Source organism: Salvelinus sp. IW2-2015, linkage group LG13, assembly GCF_002910315.2.
Source record: "Salvelinus sp. IW2-2015 linkage group LG13, ASM291031v2, whole genome shotgun sequence".
Classification (NCBI taxonomy): domain Eukaryota; kingdom Metazoa; phylum Chordata; class Actinopteri; order Salmoniformes; family Salmonidae; genus Salvelinus; species Salvelinus sp. IW2-2015.
Window position 1 is genome coordinate 44,977,349 of NC_036853.1, and position 17,358 is coordinate 44,994,706.

The 17,358-nt window shown below is 39.5% G+C and overlaps 2 protein-coding genes and 1 pseudogene across 2 annotated transcripts in view; 1 reads left to right on the forward strand and 2 right to left on the reverse strand.

The window, feature by feature from the left end:
- The window catches only part of LOC111971567 (endonuclease domain-containing 1 protein), a 23,203-nt gene extending 22,885 nt beyond the window's left edge, over nt 1-318 (reverse strand). Inside the window, exon 1 of the mRNA XM_023998408.2 lies at nt 260-318. The gene's annotated coding sequence lies outside the window, so the exon portion shown is untranslated. The remainder of the gene's footprint in view (nt 1-259) is intronic.
- Nucleotides 319-2,875: 2,557 nt separating this feature from the next.
- The window catches only part of LOC111971571 (probable E3 ubiquitin-protein ligase HERC3), a 20,651-nt gene continuing 6,168 nt past the window's right edge, over nt 2,876-17,358 (forward strand). Inside the window, 19 exon segments of the mRNA XM_070446012.1 lie at nt 2,876-3,416; nt 3,748-3,839; nt 4,037-4,167; nt 4,328-4,452; nt 4,630-4,706; nt 4,816-4,943; nt 5,200-5,293; nt 5,441-5,633; nt 6,125-6,279; nt 6,539-6,661; nt 6,966-7,064; nt 7,433-7,579; nt 7,663-7,803; nt 8,124-8,290; nt 8,576-8,627; nt 9,099-9,169; nt 9,417-9,487; nt 9,490-9,570; nt 9,573-9,598. Of these exon segments, the coding sequence (XP_070302113.1) occupies nt 3,224-3,416; nt 3,748-3,839; nt 4,037-4,167; nt 4,328-4,452; nt 4,630-4,706; nt 4,816-4,943; nt 5,200-5,293; nt 5,441-5,633; nt 6,125-6,279; nt 6,539-6,661; nt 6,966-7,064; nt 7,433-7,579; nt 7,663-7,803; nt 8,124-8,290; nt 8,576-8,627; nt 9,099-9,169; nt 9,417-9,487; nt 9,490-9,570; nt 9,573-9,598 (2,166 nt within the window). The 5' untranslated portion in view covers nt 2,876-3,223.
- Nucleotides 11,514-17,358, reverse strand: part of LOC139022623 (uncharacterized) — an 8,042-nt pseudogene continuing 2,197 nt past the window's right edge.

Below are 17,358 nucleotides of genomic sequence, written 5' to 3' on the forward strand. Positions count from 1 at the left end.
GGACACTGGTGTCTTTCTGAAGAAAGAATCTTTGCATTTGTCGAAATTTGGAGCCCACAGTATATTTCCTTAAGTGCATATCTTGATTGCATGACACATTAGTATTGTTTCTTAAGTTGCCACTAGCCTATTTCATTTCCTTGTTTAAATAAGTTTTTTCTGTGCTCGATACAGAGAACTTTGGGCTATTGCATCGATTTGTAAATAACCATAAGAAATTGAATATCCAAATAATAATTTGTTAGATTTTCAATCTCACCTTCTGAACTTGTTTCACAGTCCGTTGAATTGTCTCACTTCCTCAGAGGTCTGTAGCATCAGAGTAACACTTCCTGTTACTCTCTAGATACTGTACATAATCTCTCTCTCCCTCTCTCCCCCTCTCTCTCTCTCACACACACACTTTTTCCTGCAATCTAGATCCATAATCATTATGCCTAATTCTATGTCATAAAATGTATATTTTTCTGCTCGGGATGTGTACGGTTATTCGAATATCCAAATGGACGTTGGTATTCGATACTTGTTTAATATGAGTTTTTTCAAGACAAAAATGTATAGGACTATTTTAATTAACACTGAAAAGGCTTTTTCTGAATTAAATTAAAATATTCATGTGACATTGTTACATACCCGGTTATGCCATGACATTTCAAATAGTCAATTTAATAAAAGTTCAACTCTTTAATGTAGTTTCTATGAAGTGCACGGGCGCCCCATAAAAAGACCAGTAGCCAACCAGAACCTTCAGGTGTGTAGCTTTTTGTTTATGTTTGCCAATCAAGTGGGCAAAGAGGCTCAATGTCAAGCAAGTGGAGTGAGAGTTCACTGATGCAATGCAAGTTGGAAAAAAATATGGAATTTAAAGTTAACGAAATGAGAAGGAGTAGGCTACAACAAGCAACCAAAAGGTAGGCTAATGTTTTATCTGAATTAGTTTGGGGAGAAAGCGTGTCCTGTGGGCTCAATTACAGTACCTTCAGAATTACACACTTTCACTTTTTCCAAAAGTTGTTTGTGTTACAGCCTGAATTTAAAATGCATTAAATTTAGATTTTTGGTCACTGGCCTACACACAATAACCCATAATGTCCAAGTGGAATTGTATTATTTTTATATATATATACAGTATATATAAATTAATACAACATGTCAATAAATATTCAAACCCTTTGTTATGGCATACCTAAATAAGTTCAGAGGTGAAAATGGACTTAACAAGTCACATAATAAGTTGCATGAACTCACGCTGTGTGCAATAAGAGTGTGAGTGTTTAACATGACTTTTGAATGACTACCTCATCTCTGTACCCCAATTATCTGTAAGGTCCCTCAGTCGAGCAAGGAATTTCAAACACAGATTCAACCACAAAGACCAGGGAGGTTTTCCAATGCCTTGCAAAGAAGGGCATCTATTGGTAGATGGGTAAAAATAAAAAGAAGCAGGCAATGAATATCCCTTTGAACATGGTGAAGTTATTAATTCCACTTTGGATGGTGTATCCATGCACCCAGTAACTACAAAGATACAGGTGTCCTTCCTGACTCAGTTGCCGTAGAGGAAGGAAACCACTCAACGATTTCACCATGAGGCCAATGATAACTTTTAATAGTTACATAGTTTAATGGATGTGATAGGAGGAAATGGAGGATGAATCAACAACATTGCAGGTTCTCCACAATACTAACCTAATTGACAGAGTGAAAAGAAAGATAGAAGCCTGTATAGAATTTGATAAATCCAAAACATGGACCCTGTTTGCAACAATGCACTAAAGTAATACTGTGGCAAAGCAATTACATTTTTGTCCTGAACACAAAGTGTTATGTTTGGGGAAAATCCAATACAACACATTACTAAGTACCACGCTCCATATTTTTAAGTTGTGGCTGCATCATGCTACGGGTATGCTTGTAATCATTAAGGACTGGGGAGTTTTCAGGATAAAAAATAAACGGAATGGAGCTTAGCACAGTCAAAATCCCAGAGGTAAACGCGGTTCAGTCTGCTTTCCACCAGACACTGGGAGATGAATTCACCTTTCAGCAGGACAATAAGGCCAAATCTACACTGGAGTTGCTTACCAAGAAGACAGTGAATATTCCTGAGTGGCCAAGTTCCTGAGTGGCCAAGTTACAGTTTTGATTTAAATCTATTTGAAAATGTAAGGCAAGACCTTAAAATGGTTGTCTTGCAATTATCAACAACCAATTTGACAGAGTTTGAAAAGAATAATGGGCAAATGTTGCACAATCCAGGTGTGGAAAACCCTTAGAGACTTACTCAGAAAGACTCACAGCTATAATCCTACCAAAGGTGATTCTACAAAGTATAGACTCAGGGGTGTGAATATTTATGCAAATGAAACATTTCTGTATTTAATTTTCTATAAATTTGCAATAAAATTGTAAAAACATGTTTTCACTTTGTCATTATGGGGTATTGAGTGTAGATGGGTGAGATAAACAAATGTTTAATACATTTTTGAATTCAGGCTATAACACAACAAAATGTGGATTAAGTATGAATACTTTCTGCAGCCATTGCAGCCTAGCCTGAATCCGACTAGACGTTCATTACGTTCTCTCTCTAGTCGGAATTTGGCTAGGCAACGATCAGGACAGCGCGGAGCCGGCGAGACATATGGCTCGGAAATCCATTGATGGGATACGGCGGTGTACTCCTAATTATCCCAACGGACAAATCGAGAAGATTTAAATACTGCTAGATTTTAATGACTGGTATTTTCGTCAGCATGTTATAGCTAATGCTATAGCAGCCCATTGGATTCTAGCGTTGGGGTGAGTAGATACAGGAAGTGTTGTCGAATCCAATAGAATAGGCTACTCCAGTCAAAACAGGCACGGTTGTATGGGATGATAATAAATAACATTGTTGCTGCTGCAAGTTAGATAGCTATGGGGGGTGATAAGGGACATATATATATATGTTATGGGAGGTGATAAGGGACATATATAAGTCTAGGCAACCGTACCACCTGACATGATACCAGCACCTTACTAACTTCTGCGTGACTCCTGCTGCGTTACGTGTTACTTACATGACATGATAACAACGCCTTACTAACGTCTGCATCAGTGTTAATGAAAGTCATAATGTGCATAGTTTATATTTATGTTAATTCAATCTCAACCATAAGTGTTAGAAACGTACAATGTATCGACTGGGTGGTAATGTTTCAAGCATTATCATGTGTGTCAAATGCGTCAGTATATTGTAGGCTCTATTTCCGAGCCCAGCGCCATGTCCCCCAAGCCCCTGAAGTCTCTATCAGGGATCCCCCTGGTTCAGATCACTGCAGGGGGAGACCACAGCTTCTCTCTGTCCCTTTCTGGAGATGTGTTTGGCTGGGACAAGAACACAGCTGGGCAACTGGGACTAGGGGACACAAAAAGTACAGTATACATAACACAATAGCATACGTGTATGTGTTGACTCCTGTTAAATATATTTAAATAATCAAGGTCCAGACCGAAGACCATGAACAATACATTATTTGAAACAGGTGTGTTAGTGCTGGGTTTAAACAAAAGCCTTCACACTCAATAGCTCTCTCAGACTGTAGCTGGAGACCCCTGATTTATCTAATATGAACCCCAAAAAATTGTAGTTTAAAAACTTTTTTGACCAGGATTAGAGAACAATATTGTGTCATGTGTGTGATATGAGGTATGTGTTGTTTTGTAAATAAATAATTTTAATAAAATGAAGCCAATTTTCTGTAGACAGACATGCTCCAGCTCCTGTTGATTGCCTGAATCTGAAGAAGACTGTTTGAATTTCATGTGGAGGAGAACATACTGCCGTTCTGACAAAGGTGACATAATTACACTTTTCCCTATCATTTGAACTAAATGTTGTTTGGACCATACAATATGTCTACATTTTATGTGTATTTATTTAAATGGGTGTCTCAGTGTTGTAGTTTTTTGTTCCCTGGAAATTCGTATTGAAACGTCCTCATTAACGTAGAGGAAAACACTATGATAACTGTCTGGGTTGATTTTGTTCTAGGGAGGTGTGGTGTTCACATTTGGCTCAGGCCGCTATGGACAGCTTGGACACAACTCTCTCCGAGATGAACTACAACCTCGAGTGGTGGGGCAACTCTGGGGGTCAAAGGTGACCCAGATAGCCTGTGGAAGGTAGGTTACACTTATTAGACATGATCTGGAATTGACAAAATGTTGTGATACAACAAAAATTGATGTAGGACTGTTTTGGTTATTTTCATCTTAGCATAAGACCTTTTTAGAATTCATTGTTGATTTGAGAAATGTTTTCTCTGTCCGTTTGCCACATTAGACACCACACATTAGCATTTGTGGGGCCTTCCAATAAGATCTACTCATTTGGGTGCGGAGAGCAAGGGCAGCTGGGAAATGGAGTAAAGATTGATCAGTCTGTGCCCCTTCCAGTACAACTGCCAGGTAAAACATTCATTTATCGTATAACATTACCCAGAGTACACGCATTTTCAGAACAGATCAAACTTGAATAAACGTCAACTCAACAAAAGGCTTATTTCAATACTCAACTAAAATAACATGAGGTAAAACATGAAATAACATTAACTTGATCATCAACTATTTTTGTCAACATTTCAGACCAGATTGATGACCAGAAAATTCAACACATTTTTGCTGGAGGAAACCATTCCTTTGCATTGTGCACTCTTGGTCAGGTATGGACACAATTCATATTTGAAACAATGAGTTAGCAAAACAGGACATAGTTTGTCCTTTGTACTTAACATTGCTGTGATACGTTGCATCACATTGTCATCTTCCCAGGAGTCTGAAGAAAGGTCTAACAATCTCAGGTCAAGTGTGGGCAAAGTGACACAACAAGCTATAGATGAAGAAATCATTGACAAATGGATCTCGGAATGTGATTCAAAGTCTTGGAAAAAAGGACAGAAGTAAGTATGATATAAGTAGCTATAATTTACCGTTGTTGTTATTTCCTTATTTTGTTTATGTACGGTCACATACTGAACTGAAATTGCAGGAAATGTTTTCTTCTGCATCATGTTTAAATAGGAGCTTTCTTGATTAAAGGTAACAGTATTTAATATTGGTTCAAATACATGATTGTCTTATGTTTGAAATATTACATTATTGACGAATACTGATTTAAATATGGCCTAGATATTGACAATTATTTATTGGTTTTATTAGTTGTGACAAACATTTCCAAACCTCACCTAAACAGTCTGGCCTGGATTTGTCTCACCGGAAGCTGGCGAAAAAGGACAAAGTTTTGACTGAGGTATTTTGTGAATATATATATAAATTGATATGTAATTGTATTCTGACATGTATCTTTGATTGCACATTGAATTGCTGAAATACTTCTAAATTGTTGTCATTATCATTTGAACGAGGGACGATTCACACACCTCTTTCATTGCACTAGGTTGAAGCTGTTGTCCAGCACACACTACTTCCCTCCCTGTATGAGGAGCCCATTGGAGTGGAGAGCTTGAGGGTCTACCTGGTTCTCCCTGAGCTCCTCAGGGTCCTTCACAAACAGCACAGAAGGACAGATCTCACCGAAGCCGTTGCTGCTGCTCTCCTCAGACTGCACCCCGACAAGCTGCAGGTCCTCGGTAATGTTGCCGTCCATTTAAAATGTTTAAAGTGTGTCACCCCAAATTCAACTACTCAACAACAACGTAGTCGTAAATCTGTTTGTGCTGTAGACAACTTATTTTGTCCTTGTTCATTCGCTGTCTGGCAGATTTAGACTAGGCTAAATTTACAAAACCATTGATAATTTGAATCGAGTGTGGTAGTGCTGGGCTACAACAAAACGTGTGCACATTGGGGGTGCCCCTGGCTAAATTCCCAATCTGGCCCTCAACCATCACGGTCAACTAATAATCCCCAGTTTACAATTGGCTCATTCATCCCCCTCCTCTCCCCTGTAACTATTCCCCAGGTCGTTGCTGCAAATGAGAACATGTTCTCAGTCAACTTACCTGGTAAAATAACGGTAAAATAAAAATAAATAAAATAGATAAAAATTGTGAAGTAGATCAAATTCTATACCCCTACGAATGGTTTGAGAAAGTAATCTGTGTGTTATCATGTCCTGTAGGTGACTGCTGGTCCTCATTGACGCCATCTGTCATGACCAAGCACATTGGGGTGTGGAAGAAGGCCCTGTCGGGGATTCTGAGGAGTGAACATATTCTACGCACTCGTGACCCTGGGATCAAACACCTGCTCCAGGTCCTCGGYCATCTCCACAGAGTCAGTGTCCATGCTTCTCTGCTCGTACTGTCAATCCATTTATAATGCTGTTTTCCCATTTTGACCAGTCAACTTCGAGGACCAATCTGGTGCCAGGGTGGCAGTTATTTCAATGCAACCTATTTAGAATCGATGAGACTGTAACTGAGATTTGATGAAATATTATTTTGCTGACAAACATGTAAAATATTTAGCTAATACTTGCAAATAATTGTTTATTTATTATCAATGTATTTTACTTTTCTATATTATTTCAAAGGCAAACCAGAAATCTGTAGAGACCCAGACAGTTCCAGACAGTACCTTTTGTATGGAGGAGGTTCACTTCAATCCCAAATTTCTAGAGGAGGATGTAAAGCTTTGGCGTTTATGGTCAAAGCAGGTAAGAAAAGTTATTTAGTCTCAGTCACCGATTGCTAACAATGCTATTTGCTGTCAGTCTTGAGGTGTTTTGATGTTCGTTGTTTGGGTCTTAGAAAGTGTCCTGGCTGCATCTCAATAGAGGCTTTAGATTTCCTCTACCTGAAATGGTCTGGAAAGAGAGAGTGAAGGAAACATTTTGTTTTCCTACTGGAGAATCTTTCTCACCTCCTAAAGTTCCTTCTTATCAGTGCAGATTAACATAATTAGACAAAGAAGCTACTTAATTGAGATGCATTGTATGTTTTCTTTTGCATCACTTTCAGGATGTGGATCAGACACCTGCCATCTTTTGTCGTTACCCATTCTTGATGAACCTGCAGAGCAAGATAAATGTTTTTAACATCAATGCCGCACTTACACAGGTAATGAATCCTGCTTCTCAATATATAGTATTATAATATACAGCCGATACTATGAATCAGGGTGGCTAAACCCCCTACTAGAGACCAACTGACTGTGTATGCAGGTTTTTGCTCTTACCCTGCCTTAACACACCTGGTTCTACTAATCAGCTGCTCACCAGGATTTTGATTAGCTGAATCAGGTGTTAGAACAGGGCTGGTGCAAAAGCCTGCATTCCAAGTCGCTCTAGAATATTGACCATCCCTACTGAAGAAACCAGCCATATTTCTTAACCTTTTGGATGGAAGAAACTGGTTGAAATAATACCTGTCTTGTATGCTAGAAAAGCACTAACTGAAGACTTAATATTGTACTGCATGCATTGCAGAGGACTGGCATGGGGCCTTTTGACATGTTCCTCATGGCGGCGCCTGCTCCGTTCTTTGAGCTGAGGCTGAATAGAGCATCACTCRTCGAAGACACTTTCCATCAACTGAGTGTAGCATGTCCCAGTACCTTCAAGAGGTCCCTTGTGGTAAGTCCATATTTTTTAATATGATGAGACAATGTTTTGAACAGAGAAGGGCTATGCCAAAATGTACTGCTTACCTCTCTCAGGTGTATTTTGACGAGGATGCGAAGCTGACAGATGTCTACAAAAGGGACTTCTTCCTCCATTTGTTTAAAAAGCTGTTGGTCCCTGAGTCTGGGATGTTCATGTACAACGACACCGAGACGCTGGCCTGGTTCCCTGCAATGGTGAGGCACGTTTAGGTAAATCGCACATGGATTATGAGGTTTTCCGCACCTCAACACATTATAGAAATAAAATATTGATAATTATTGTACTTTCAAATAGCTTCAAATGTGCTGGTAGTGAAACACTGTAATGATATGAATCTAGAGAGGAACTACTATCGTATTATTACTGTATTACTAGCCTACTACTGTATTCTAGAAACCACAATGCCTACCCTTTACTGTATATTAATCATTTTCCCCAGATTAACAACAGCATGTCCGATACTTTCACTCATGGCTTATTTCTTGTCTCTTGTCCAACACATCCTCACTAACAGCCTAGAGTGGCGGAGAAGCGTTATTTCCTGTTTGGGGTTCTGTGTGGGATGGCCCTGTACAACAACAACATGGTGCACCTCCCCTTCCCCATGGCCTTCTTCAAGAAGCTGGTGAACATCAAGCCCTCTTTAGAGGACCTGAGAGAGTTTAGCCCCATTGAAGCAAAGTAAGTTCAGACCATAATATATTGTTATCCCTTAGTCATTAATGTATTACAGTACAGGCAGGTGTATTTGTTATAAGGACACCAAGGACAGATTAAGAAATTGCATCTCAATGCATTTTATTGCATCTCAGGGGCAGGGCACTTGCTCTGTGTGGATAAGCAATTATTAGTTATTGGTTAATAGTTTTTTTTCACTTATGAAAGCATCATGATTTTTGATTGCCAATTTATAATTGTCACATCTATTGTCACATATTTTTTCAATGCTTTTGAAGGGGTTTGCAGAACATCTTGGATTCCTGATGATGATGTTGAAAACATGGACAGGACTTTCTCAGTATGTATTGCATTCAAACAGTTTGATCGATGAACAAATAAAATGTAACATAATACAGTGTAGGATTTTTATTTGATACTCTTTTTGGCTGACAATTTTCCCACACGCAAGAATGCAAACTGTAGTGTATTCAAGGTTTTAAAAGGCTTCTAAAGTTAGTAATTTACACTTTAAAATGACAGACTTGATTTGCCCTTACGAAAAATCTATCAACCCCTACAAAAAATGTCCATTAATTATAATACACATAATTCACATTTCCAGTTGCTGCAGATTATTTTCCTGCTGTATCAAATTGGCTCAAATTAAAATCCTACATTGAAGTGAAGTGGTATGATTACTGAACATAAGATCATTATATTATTTTAGTGTGTATGTCTCTCGCAGTCACTCCCATCTATTTGTCCATACCCTCAGTCTGCAGTGTTATCATTGTTCATTTACCTCACTATTTTCATTACTCTATTATAGGTGATGTGGGGTGATGTAGCGGTGGAACTTGATCCCAAAGAAACTGGAAAACTTGTCACAAGTGCTAATAAGTAAGATTATAGCATATATTTACAACTGACAAAATACAAGGTTTACAGTATGACACATATCCATTGCTACAGCTACCAGGATTGGTGTCAATTCCATTTCGGCAATATCATCTCACGTTGAAATGTAATTGTATGAATGGAGAAATCATAATGGAAAGTAAATGATGCTTCTCATTCCTTGAATTGACTCCACCTATACTAGCTACAACTCAATGGATATCTGACTCTGTCTGTCTTCTTTTGACAGGAAGGAGTTTGTTGACACCTATGTGAACTACATCTTCAACCAGTCAGTAGAGGTGGTGTTTGAAGAGTTCAGGAAGGCTTCTTCAAGGTGTGTGACATGGACGTGGTGGAGTTCTTCCAGCCAGAGGAACTGAGGGGAGTGATGGTGGGGAAGGAGATTTCGACTGGGAGACGCTGAAACAGGTCAGAACCATGTTTTGTTACACATGACTGAAGCTCAATCCCAAATCTACCCCGTTCAGTTTACATCTGAGCGCATTAGACGTAAACATATAAATATATGCAGAAATGTCACGTAGCCTATCGGAGGGCAAGATGGAGCCTAAAAAACAAGTGTCCTGGGGTTGATTTGGGATTCATGGTGAACATGTTCTGAAACCTAGCTAAAATGTTGTTTTGATACATTGATTTGACAAGTAGTTTGAATGGTGTAAGTGTCTATTGCTTCACACATATTGAGGGCATTTCCCCCAAACTAGAACACTGTGTATGAAGGAGAGTACCATGCTGGGCATCCAACATCGTCACATTCTGGGAGGTGTTTGAGGAACTGACAGAGGATCAAAAGAAAGCATTCCTGTGTAAGTATGGAACATTTTCATTGTAACAGATGAACCAATAACGTGGGCTACTGAGAATAAGTTCTGTTCTGTCATTCACTGCCCTCTCCCTTTTAACCACTTTGCCCTTCAGTGTTCCTGACTGGCTTGATCGTGTGCCCATCCTGGGTATGAACCAGATCAGGATGAGGGTCCAAACCCTTCTCAACTCCTCCCAACAGCATTTCCCAGAGGCGCTGACCTGTCACTCTCTGTTGCAGCTGCCCATCTACCCTCCAAGAGAACATCTACAGAGCAGGCTTATAGGGGCTGTTGGCCACAACAGGGGCTTCTGGAATGATAATGGGTGTATATGTTGCTGCTGTATAACTCTCTCCTGTGTTCATCTTTTCATTGTTCCATGATGGGTTTAAGATTTGGATTGTTTTAATGTAGGGTTGTATTTCAAATCCTAACTTGAGATCTGTGCGGTACTATGACAATTATCATATTGCATTCACCAAATTTTATTAAAACATTTATAAATCAAAAGGTAAAGCATGGTTTGTGCCTGCACATTAAACAACACATTAACAAAAATGATAACAACCAAGATACAAGGAAATCCCAAAGTATTTGAAATAATCTAATTGTTAAAAGGAAGCATATCAGGTTTTCAGTTGAACACAAGAACATTCATTTAACCAAACCAAATGGTTCATTACAGAAATCAATGAACATAATATCCCTGCAGTTAGGTGGACAGATCATTTGGCACACATCCTTCTCAACCATGTTCCCCAATTCACAATATAGGTCAGGATTTAACTCAAGGCGCTCTATAGCGCAGCGCACTATAAGATACTTTTAAAGGTAATTTACACTGGAGCAGACATGCCAGCGTTACCATGAATGTGATCTCAGTGAACATGGAGAAATGCCTTTAAAAGGCGTATTTTGGGTTGTATAGTGCCTTGACATAAAAATAAAACCTCCAGGCTCATGATTTGAGCACCACTGACTCAACTTATATTTAGAGTACTACTCAAGTTCATAGCTCTTCTAATGAGTAATTTTCCTTCGTGAACTTGATCCATTCCCAAAAAGACATACATACTGTCAAATGACCATACTTAATTCCCTTTGAATGGAGACGCTCGTGTGAACAAAGTCATATCGGTTTTAAGACACTATATAAGGTCATGTTAAGGTACAGTCACCGTGGTTAAATTACGAACATTACTTCTTGATTTTTAAAAGATCAGTGCAAAATAGATCACTTCCAGATCAGTGGAGGCTGCTGAGGGGAGGACGGCTCATAATATTGGGTGGAACGGAGTGTTTGTGTATTTCATACCATTCATGATTCCGCTCCATCATTACCACAAGCCATCCTCCCCAATTAAGGTGCCACCACTGTGTTCCAGATAATACAGTAAGTATATTTTTGATCAGCGCTCATCATAAGAGATCTTTATGTAACAGCGCCTCTGGTGTTTTGTGGTCAGACTTACAATGGTTCGGAACGAGTGTTGGTGAACTCCAGGTACAGGCCGGGGTCATGGGTCCCCCTCCAGCTCCAGGGCGGTCACATTGTTGGGCGCGGCTGTGCTCAGGATGCTACCAGGCACGTACAAGGTGAACTGTGGGCCGCGAGTGGGCCAGAGAGGCCCAGGTTGAAACCGTTGACCACACCTGCAGTAGTATTAAAACAAAACAAAGGAAAAGCATTAAAAAAAGTCTAGAAATAACGTACATGTTCAGGACTCTGTAGTGTCAGGGACCATTAACAAATATGTTGCACCAGGGTATATGAAACTAACGTGGTTCAGTAAACCACACTTATGTGATGAGTAACCTTGCCTGAGATCTGAAGAGGTGTGTCTAAGGTTAATGCCTAGGCTTTAGCTCAGAGGGATAACACACCAGTCTTGTCATCGCACAGAAGTCACAGGTCAGTTATACTGACCAAAACTATAAACATAACATGCAACAATTCCAACGATTTTACTGAGATAAAGTTCATATAAGGAAATCAGTTAATTTAATGTAATTCATTAGGCCCTAATCTATTCATTTCACATGACTGGGAATAAAGATACCTTAAAACAAATTGTGGGCGTGGAATAGAAAACCAGTCAGTATCTAGTGTGACCACCATTTGCCTCATGGGGTACTCTGTTCACAACTTTGACATCAGCAAACCTCTCGCCCACACGACGCCAAACATGTGATCTGCAGTTGTAAGGCAGGTTGGACAAACTCCCAAATTCTCTAAAAGGACGTTGGAGGCGGCTTATGGTAGAAATATGAACATTCAATTTTCTGGCAACAGCTTTGTTGGACATTCCTGCAGTCAGCATGCCAATTGCAACCTCCAACATTTTAGACATCTGTGGCATTGTGTTGTGTGACAAAACTGCAAATATTTGTGTCCCCAGCACAAGGTGCATGCACCTGTGTAATGATCATGCTGTTTAATCACCTTCTTGATATGCCACATCTGTCAGTTGGATGGATTATTTTGGAAAGAAGAAATGCTCACTTACAGGGATGTAACAAATTTGAGAGAAATACGCTTTTTGTGCATAGGGAACATTTCTGGGATCTTTTATTTCAGCTCACGCTACATGGGACCAACACTTTGCATGGTGCGTTTCAGTGGAGGCTGCGAAGAGGAGAGCGGCTCATAATAATGGCTGGAACAGAGCGAATGGAATGGCATCCAACTTATGGTAACCATGTGTTTGTTGTATTTGATACCATTCCACTAATTCCGCTCCAGCCATTAACATGAGCCTGTCCTCCCCAATTAAGGTGTCACCAACCTCCTGTGTTGCGTTTATATTTTTGTTCAGTAATAGATGAGCTGGTTTAGAAGCTAAGATTTTTCTACAGAAACAGACMGTTCCTTTCTCTAAGCAGTAGGAAGCAGATTATTCAGTCAACCTTTTTATCTGTTCTTGATTATGGTGATATTAGTTATCAGCTGCTGCTACTCTTAAACCTTTGGATGCCATCTCCCATAGTGCCCTTTGTTTTGTTACAGATGACAGTTTTGATACTCATCACTGCATCCTGTATCAAAAGGTTAATGTATACCTATATATTAGTTTGGGTATAAAGTATATATTTATATTGTATATTCAGGGCACATTTGTAAAAGATGCCTAGGTATCANGGGGTTGCATGGGTCCAGCTCCAGGGCGGTCACATTGTTGGGCGCGGCCGTGCTCAGGATGCTACCAGGCACGTACAAGGTGAACTGTGGGCTTCGAGCGGGCCAGTAGAGGCCCAGGTTGAAACCGTTGATCCACACCTGGCCGTAGTGATTAAAACAAAACAAAGGAAAAGCATTAAAAAAAGTCTAGAAATAACGTACATGTTCAGGACTCTGTAGTGTCAGGGACCATGAACAAATATGCTGCACCAGGGTATATGAAACTAACGTGGTTCAGTAAACCACACTTATGTGATGAGTAACCTTGTCTGAGATCTGAAGAGGTGTGTCTAAGGTTAATGCCTAGGCTTTAGCTCAGAGGTCTATCACACCAGTCTTGTCATCGCACAGAAGTCACAGGTCAGTTATACTGACCAAACTATAAACACAACATGCAACAATTTCAACGATTTTACTGAGATACAGTTCATATAAGGAAATCAGTTAATTTGATTTAATTCATTAGGCCCTAATCTATGGATTTCACATGACTGGGAATAAAGATACCTAAAAAAAAAGTGTGGGCGTGGATCAGAAAACCAGTCAGTATCTAGTGTGACCACCATTTGCCTCATGGGATACTCTGTTCACAACTTTGACCGCAAACCGCTCTCCCACACGACACCATACATGTGATCAGCAGTTGTGAGGCAGGTTGGACATACTGCCAAATTCTCTAAAATGACGGAGGCGGCTTATGGTAGAAATATTAACATTCAATTATCTGGCAACAGCTTTGGTGGACATTCCTGCAGTCAGCATGCCAATTGCAACCTCCATCAACGTTTWTAGACAAAACTGCAAATATTTGTGTCCCCAGCACAAGGTGCGTGCATCTGTGTAATGATCATGCTGTTTAATCACCTTCTTGATACGCCACATCTGTCAGTTGGATGGATTATCTTGGCAAAGAAGAAATGCTCACTAACAGGGATGTAAACAAATTTGAGAGAAATAAGCTTTTTGTGCATAGGGAACATTTCTGGGATCTTTTATTTCAGCTCACGCTACATGGGACCAACGCTTTGCATGTTGCGTTTCAGTGGAGGCTGCTGAGGGGAAGACAGCTCATAATAATGGCTGGAACAGAGCGAATGGAATGGCATCAAACACATGGAAACCATGATTATGGTGATATTAGTTATCAGCTGCTGCTACTCTTAAACCTTTGGATGCCATCTCCCATAGTGCCCTTCGTTTTGTTACAGATGACAGTTTTGATACTCATCACTGCATCCTGTATCAAAAGGTTAATTTATATCTATATATTTGTTTGTGTATAAAGTATATATTTATGTTGTATATACAGGGCACATTTGTAAAAGATGCCTAGGTATCAATATATCTTCCCTGTTCAAATAAAGGTACAAAAATCAAATAAAAATCAAATAAAGTTTGAGTTGGCATTGGGCCTAGTGCAGATTCACCAACCCTTGCAATGGTTTTGATGTTTTACCATGGTACAATAAATCAAAATCTAATGAACAAAGATACAGTCAGACTCTGGAAGTTGGACAGAAAAGAGTTGTGTTACAATGGCACTGCATAGAGCAACAATATACATTACATATTTTACCAATCCGATTTGGTTTTTATCAGAGTAGATGGGAATGAAATAGAATCGACTGAGTTGTTCGACTGAGTCATGAATCACCACATCTCTATGACATTTATGTCTGCAACTGACCGTGGCCCTTTTAACTCCTTCCCAGTTTATGCACTTTATAGACCACTAGAGGGTACCGCGACCAAAGAAATCTCCACCGACAGTATTGCTGCCTTCATCCGATCTTTTTAGACATAAAATACCAACAGGTTCATCAACAGCATGTACAAATGGTTCTGTAATATGTCGATGTACACATTCCTTACTTCACAAAAACAAGCGTTATTGTTTTATAATCCATAGCAACAAGCATTCACAAAGACGTGGTTGCACAACTCTGTATGACCAAACAAGCAAACATACGCTTTACGAATAATTACTACAAAAGATACATTGAAATTGAATACATTTTAACCACAAATTTGATCAATAGGATAATATTTATGGTTTTCACAGGAGTATAAGACCCAGAGTTACCTTCGCTGCAGAAGATAAGTTCATGAGAGTTACCAGCCTCAGAAATTGCAACCCAAATAAATGCTTCACAGAGTTCAAGTAACAGACACATCTCAACATGAACTGTTCAGAGGAGACTGCGTGAATCAGGCCTACATGTCGAATTGCTGCAAAGAAACCACTACTAAAGGACACCAAAAAGAAGAAGAGACTTGCTTGGCCAAGAAACATGAGCAATGACATTAGACCGTTGGAAATTTGTCCTGTGGTCTAGAGTCCAAATTGGAGATTTTTTTCCAACCGCCGTGTCTTTGTGAGATGCGTGTGGGTGAACAGATGATCTCCGCATGGACTATCATTTGTTTTTCAACATGACAATAAGCCAACACACCTCCAGGCTGTGTAATGGCTATTTTTGTCAAGAAGGAGAGTGATGGAGTGCTGCATCAGATGACCTGCCTCCACAATCCCCTGTTTTTTTTTTTTTTGTTTTTTCACCAAATTGAGATGGTTTGGGATTAGTCGGACCGCAGGGTGAAGGAAAAGCAGCCAACAAGTGCTCAGCATATGTGGGAACTCCTTCAAGACTGTTGGAAAATCATTACAGGTGAAGCTGGTTGAGAGAATGCCAAGAGTGTGCAAAGCTGTCATCAAGGCAAAGGGTGGCTATTTGAARAATCGCAATTATTAAATATATTTAACACTTTTTTGGTTACTACATGATTACATATGTGTTATTTCATAGTTTTCATGTCTTCACTATTATTCTACAGTGTAGAAAATAGTACAAATAAAGAAAAACCTTTGAATGAGTAAGTGTTCTACATTTTTTGACCAGTAGTGTAACGTCAGAGTTGTGTGGTGCTCTCCTTGGGTACGCTAAATAACAGAATGAGAGAATATCAGTGTGCCTYTCTTCAGAGGCGTTTGCGCATATTTTCCACTCACTCCCTGATGAACAAAAATGGTAAGATACCGAGGACCTTATCTTTACAGAGCAATTCCCTTTGCTTCCTCCCAATTGGAGGAGGAAATCCGTTTTTTTTGTATCCTTTTTCCCCMTCATACTGTAGTTTGGGTTGGCAATGGGCCTAGCGCAGTTTTACCAAGCCGTGCAATGGTTGATTGGTGTTTTTGGTGTTTTGCTTAGTATTTAGCCCTTTATACTCCAGGGTTTCCCAAACTCGGTCCTGGGGTCCCCCTGGATGCACGTTTTGGTTTTTGCCCWAGCACAAATAACAAATGAATCATCAAGTTTTTATGATTTTAATCAGCTGTGTAGTGCTAGGGCAAAAAACTAAACRTSCACCCAGGGGTGGCCCCAGGACCGAGTAAAGGAAMCCCTGTTATTCTCCTTCCCAGTTTATGCACCTTATCGACCACTAGAGGGTACAGTGACCAAATCTCCACCCACAGTATTGCTATCTTCATCCGATCTCTTTAAACATAAAGTACCAACCGCTTCATGAACAGTATGTGAAAAAMAAATCTGTATTTATGTCGGTGTACACATTTCCTCCCTCCACAATTTACTTTGCAAAACAAGCTTTATTGTGTTACAGATTCATAGCAACAAGCATTCACAAAGAGGTGATTGCACAACTCTGTGTGTGACCAAACAAGCAAATATACGCTTTACGAATAATTACTACAAAGGATACGTTTTGAAATTGTAATACACTTTTTCAACACATTTGATCAATAGGACAATATTTATGGTCAGGGATGTTTAAAATATTGATGTAACCTAAATTAGGGGTTTTCAAACCTCTTCTCAGGGACCCCCAGCCATTCCTCGTATTTTAACTATTCCACGGTTAGCACACCTGTCTCGACTAATAATCAAGCCGTTGAATAGGTGAATCAGGTGAGCTAAATTGTGAAACACCTGGAGGTCCCCGAGGAGAGGTTTGAAAGCCACTGACCTACATCAATATAATCTATAGGTTCAAAAACATCCTTATATAATCATTATAGAGTTAGCCTATACTAAATAGTAACAACAAACGTAATASCCTAAGCATCATTTCAATATCCAAAACAATCATACCAGATATATTAGACACGTCCACATCTATGTCGGTCTATAACAGCCATTAAAAATGTTGAAATTGTTGTCAAC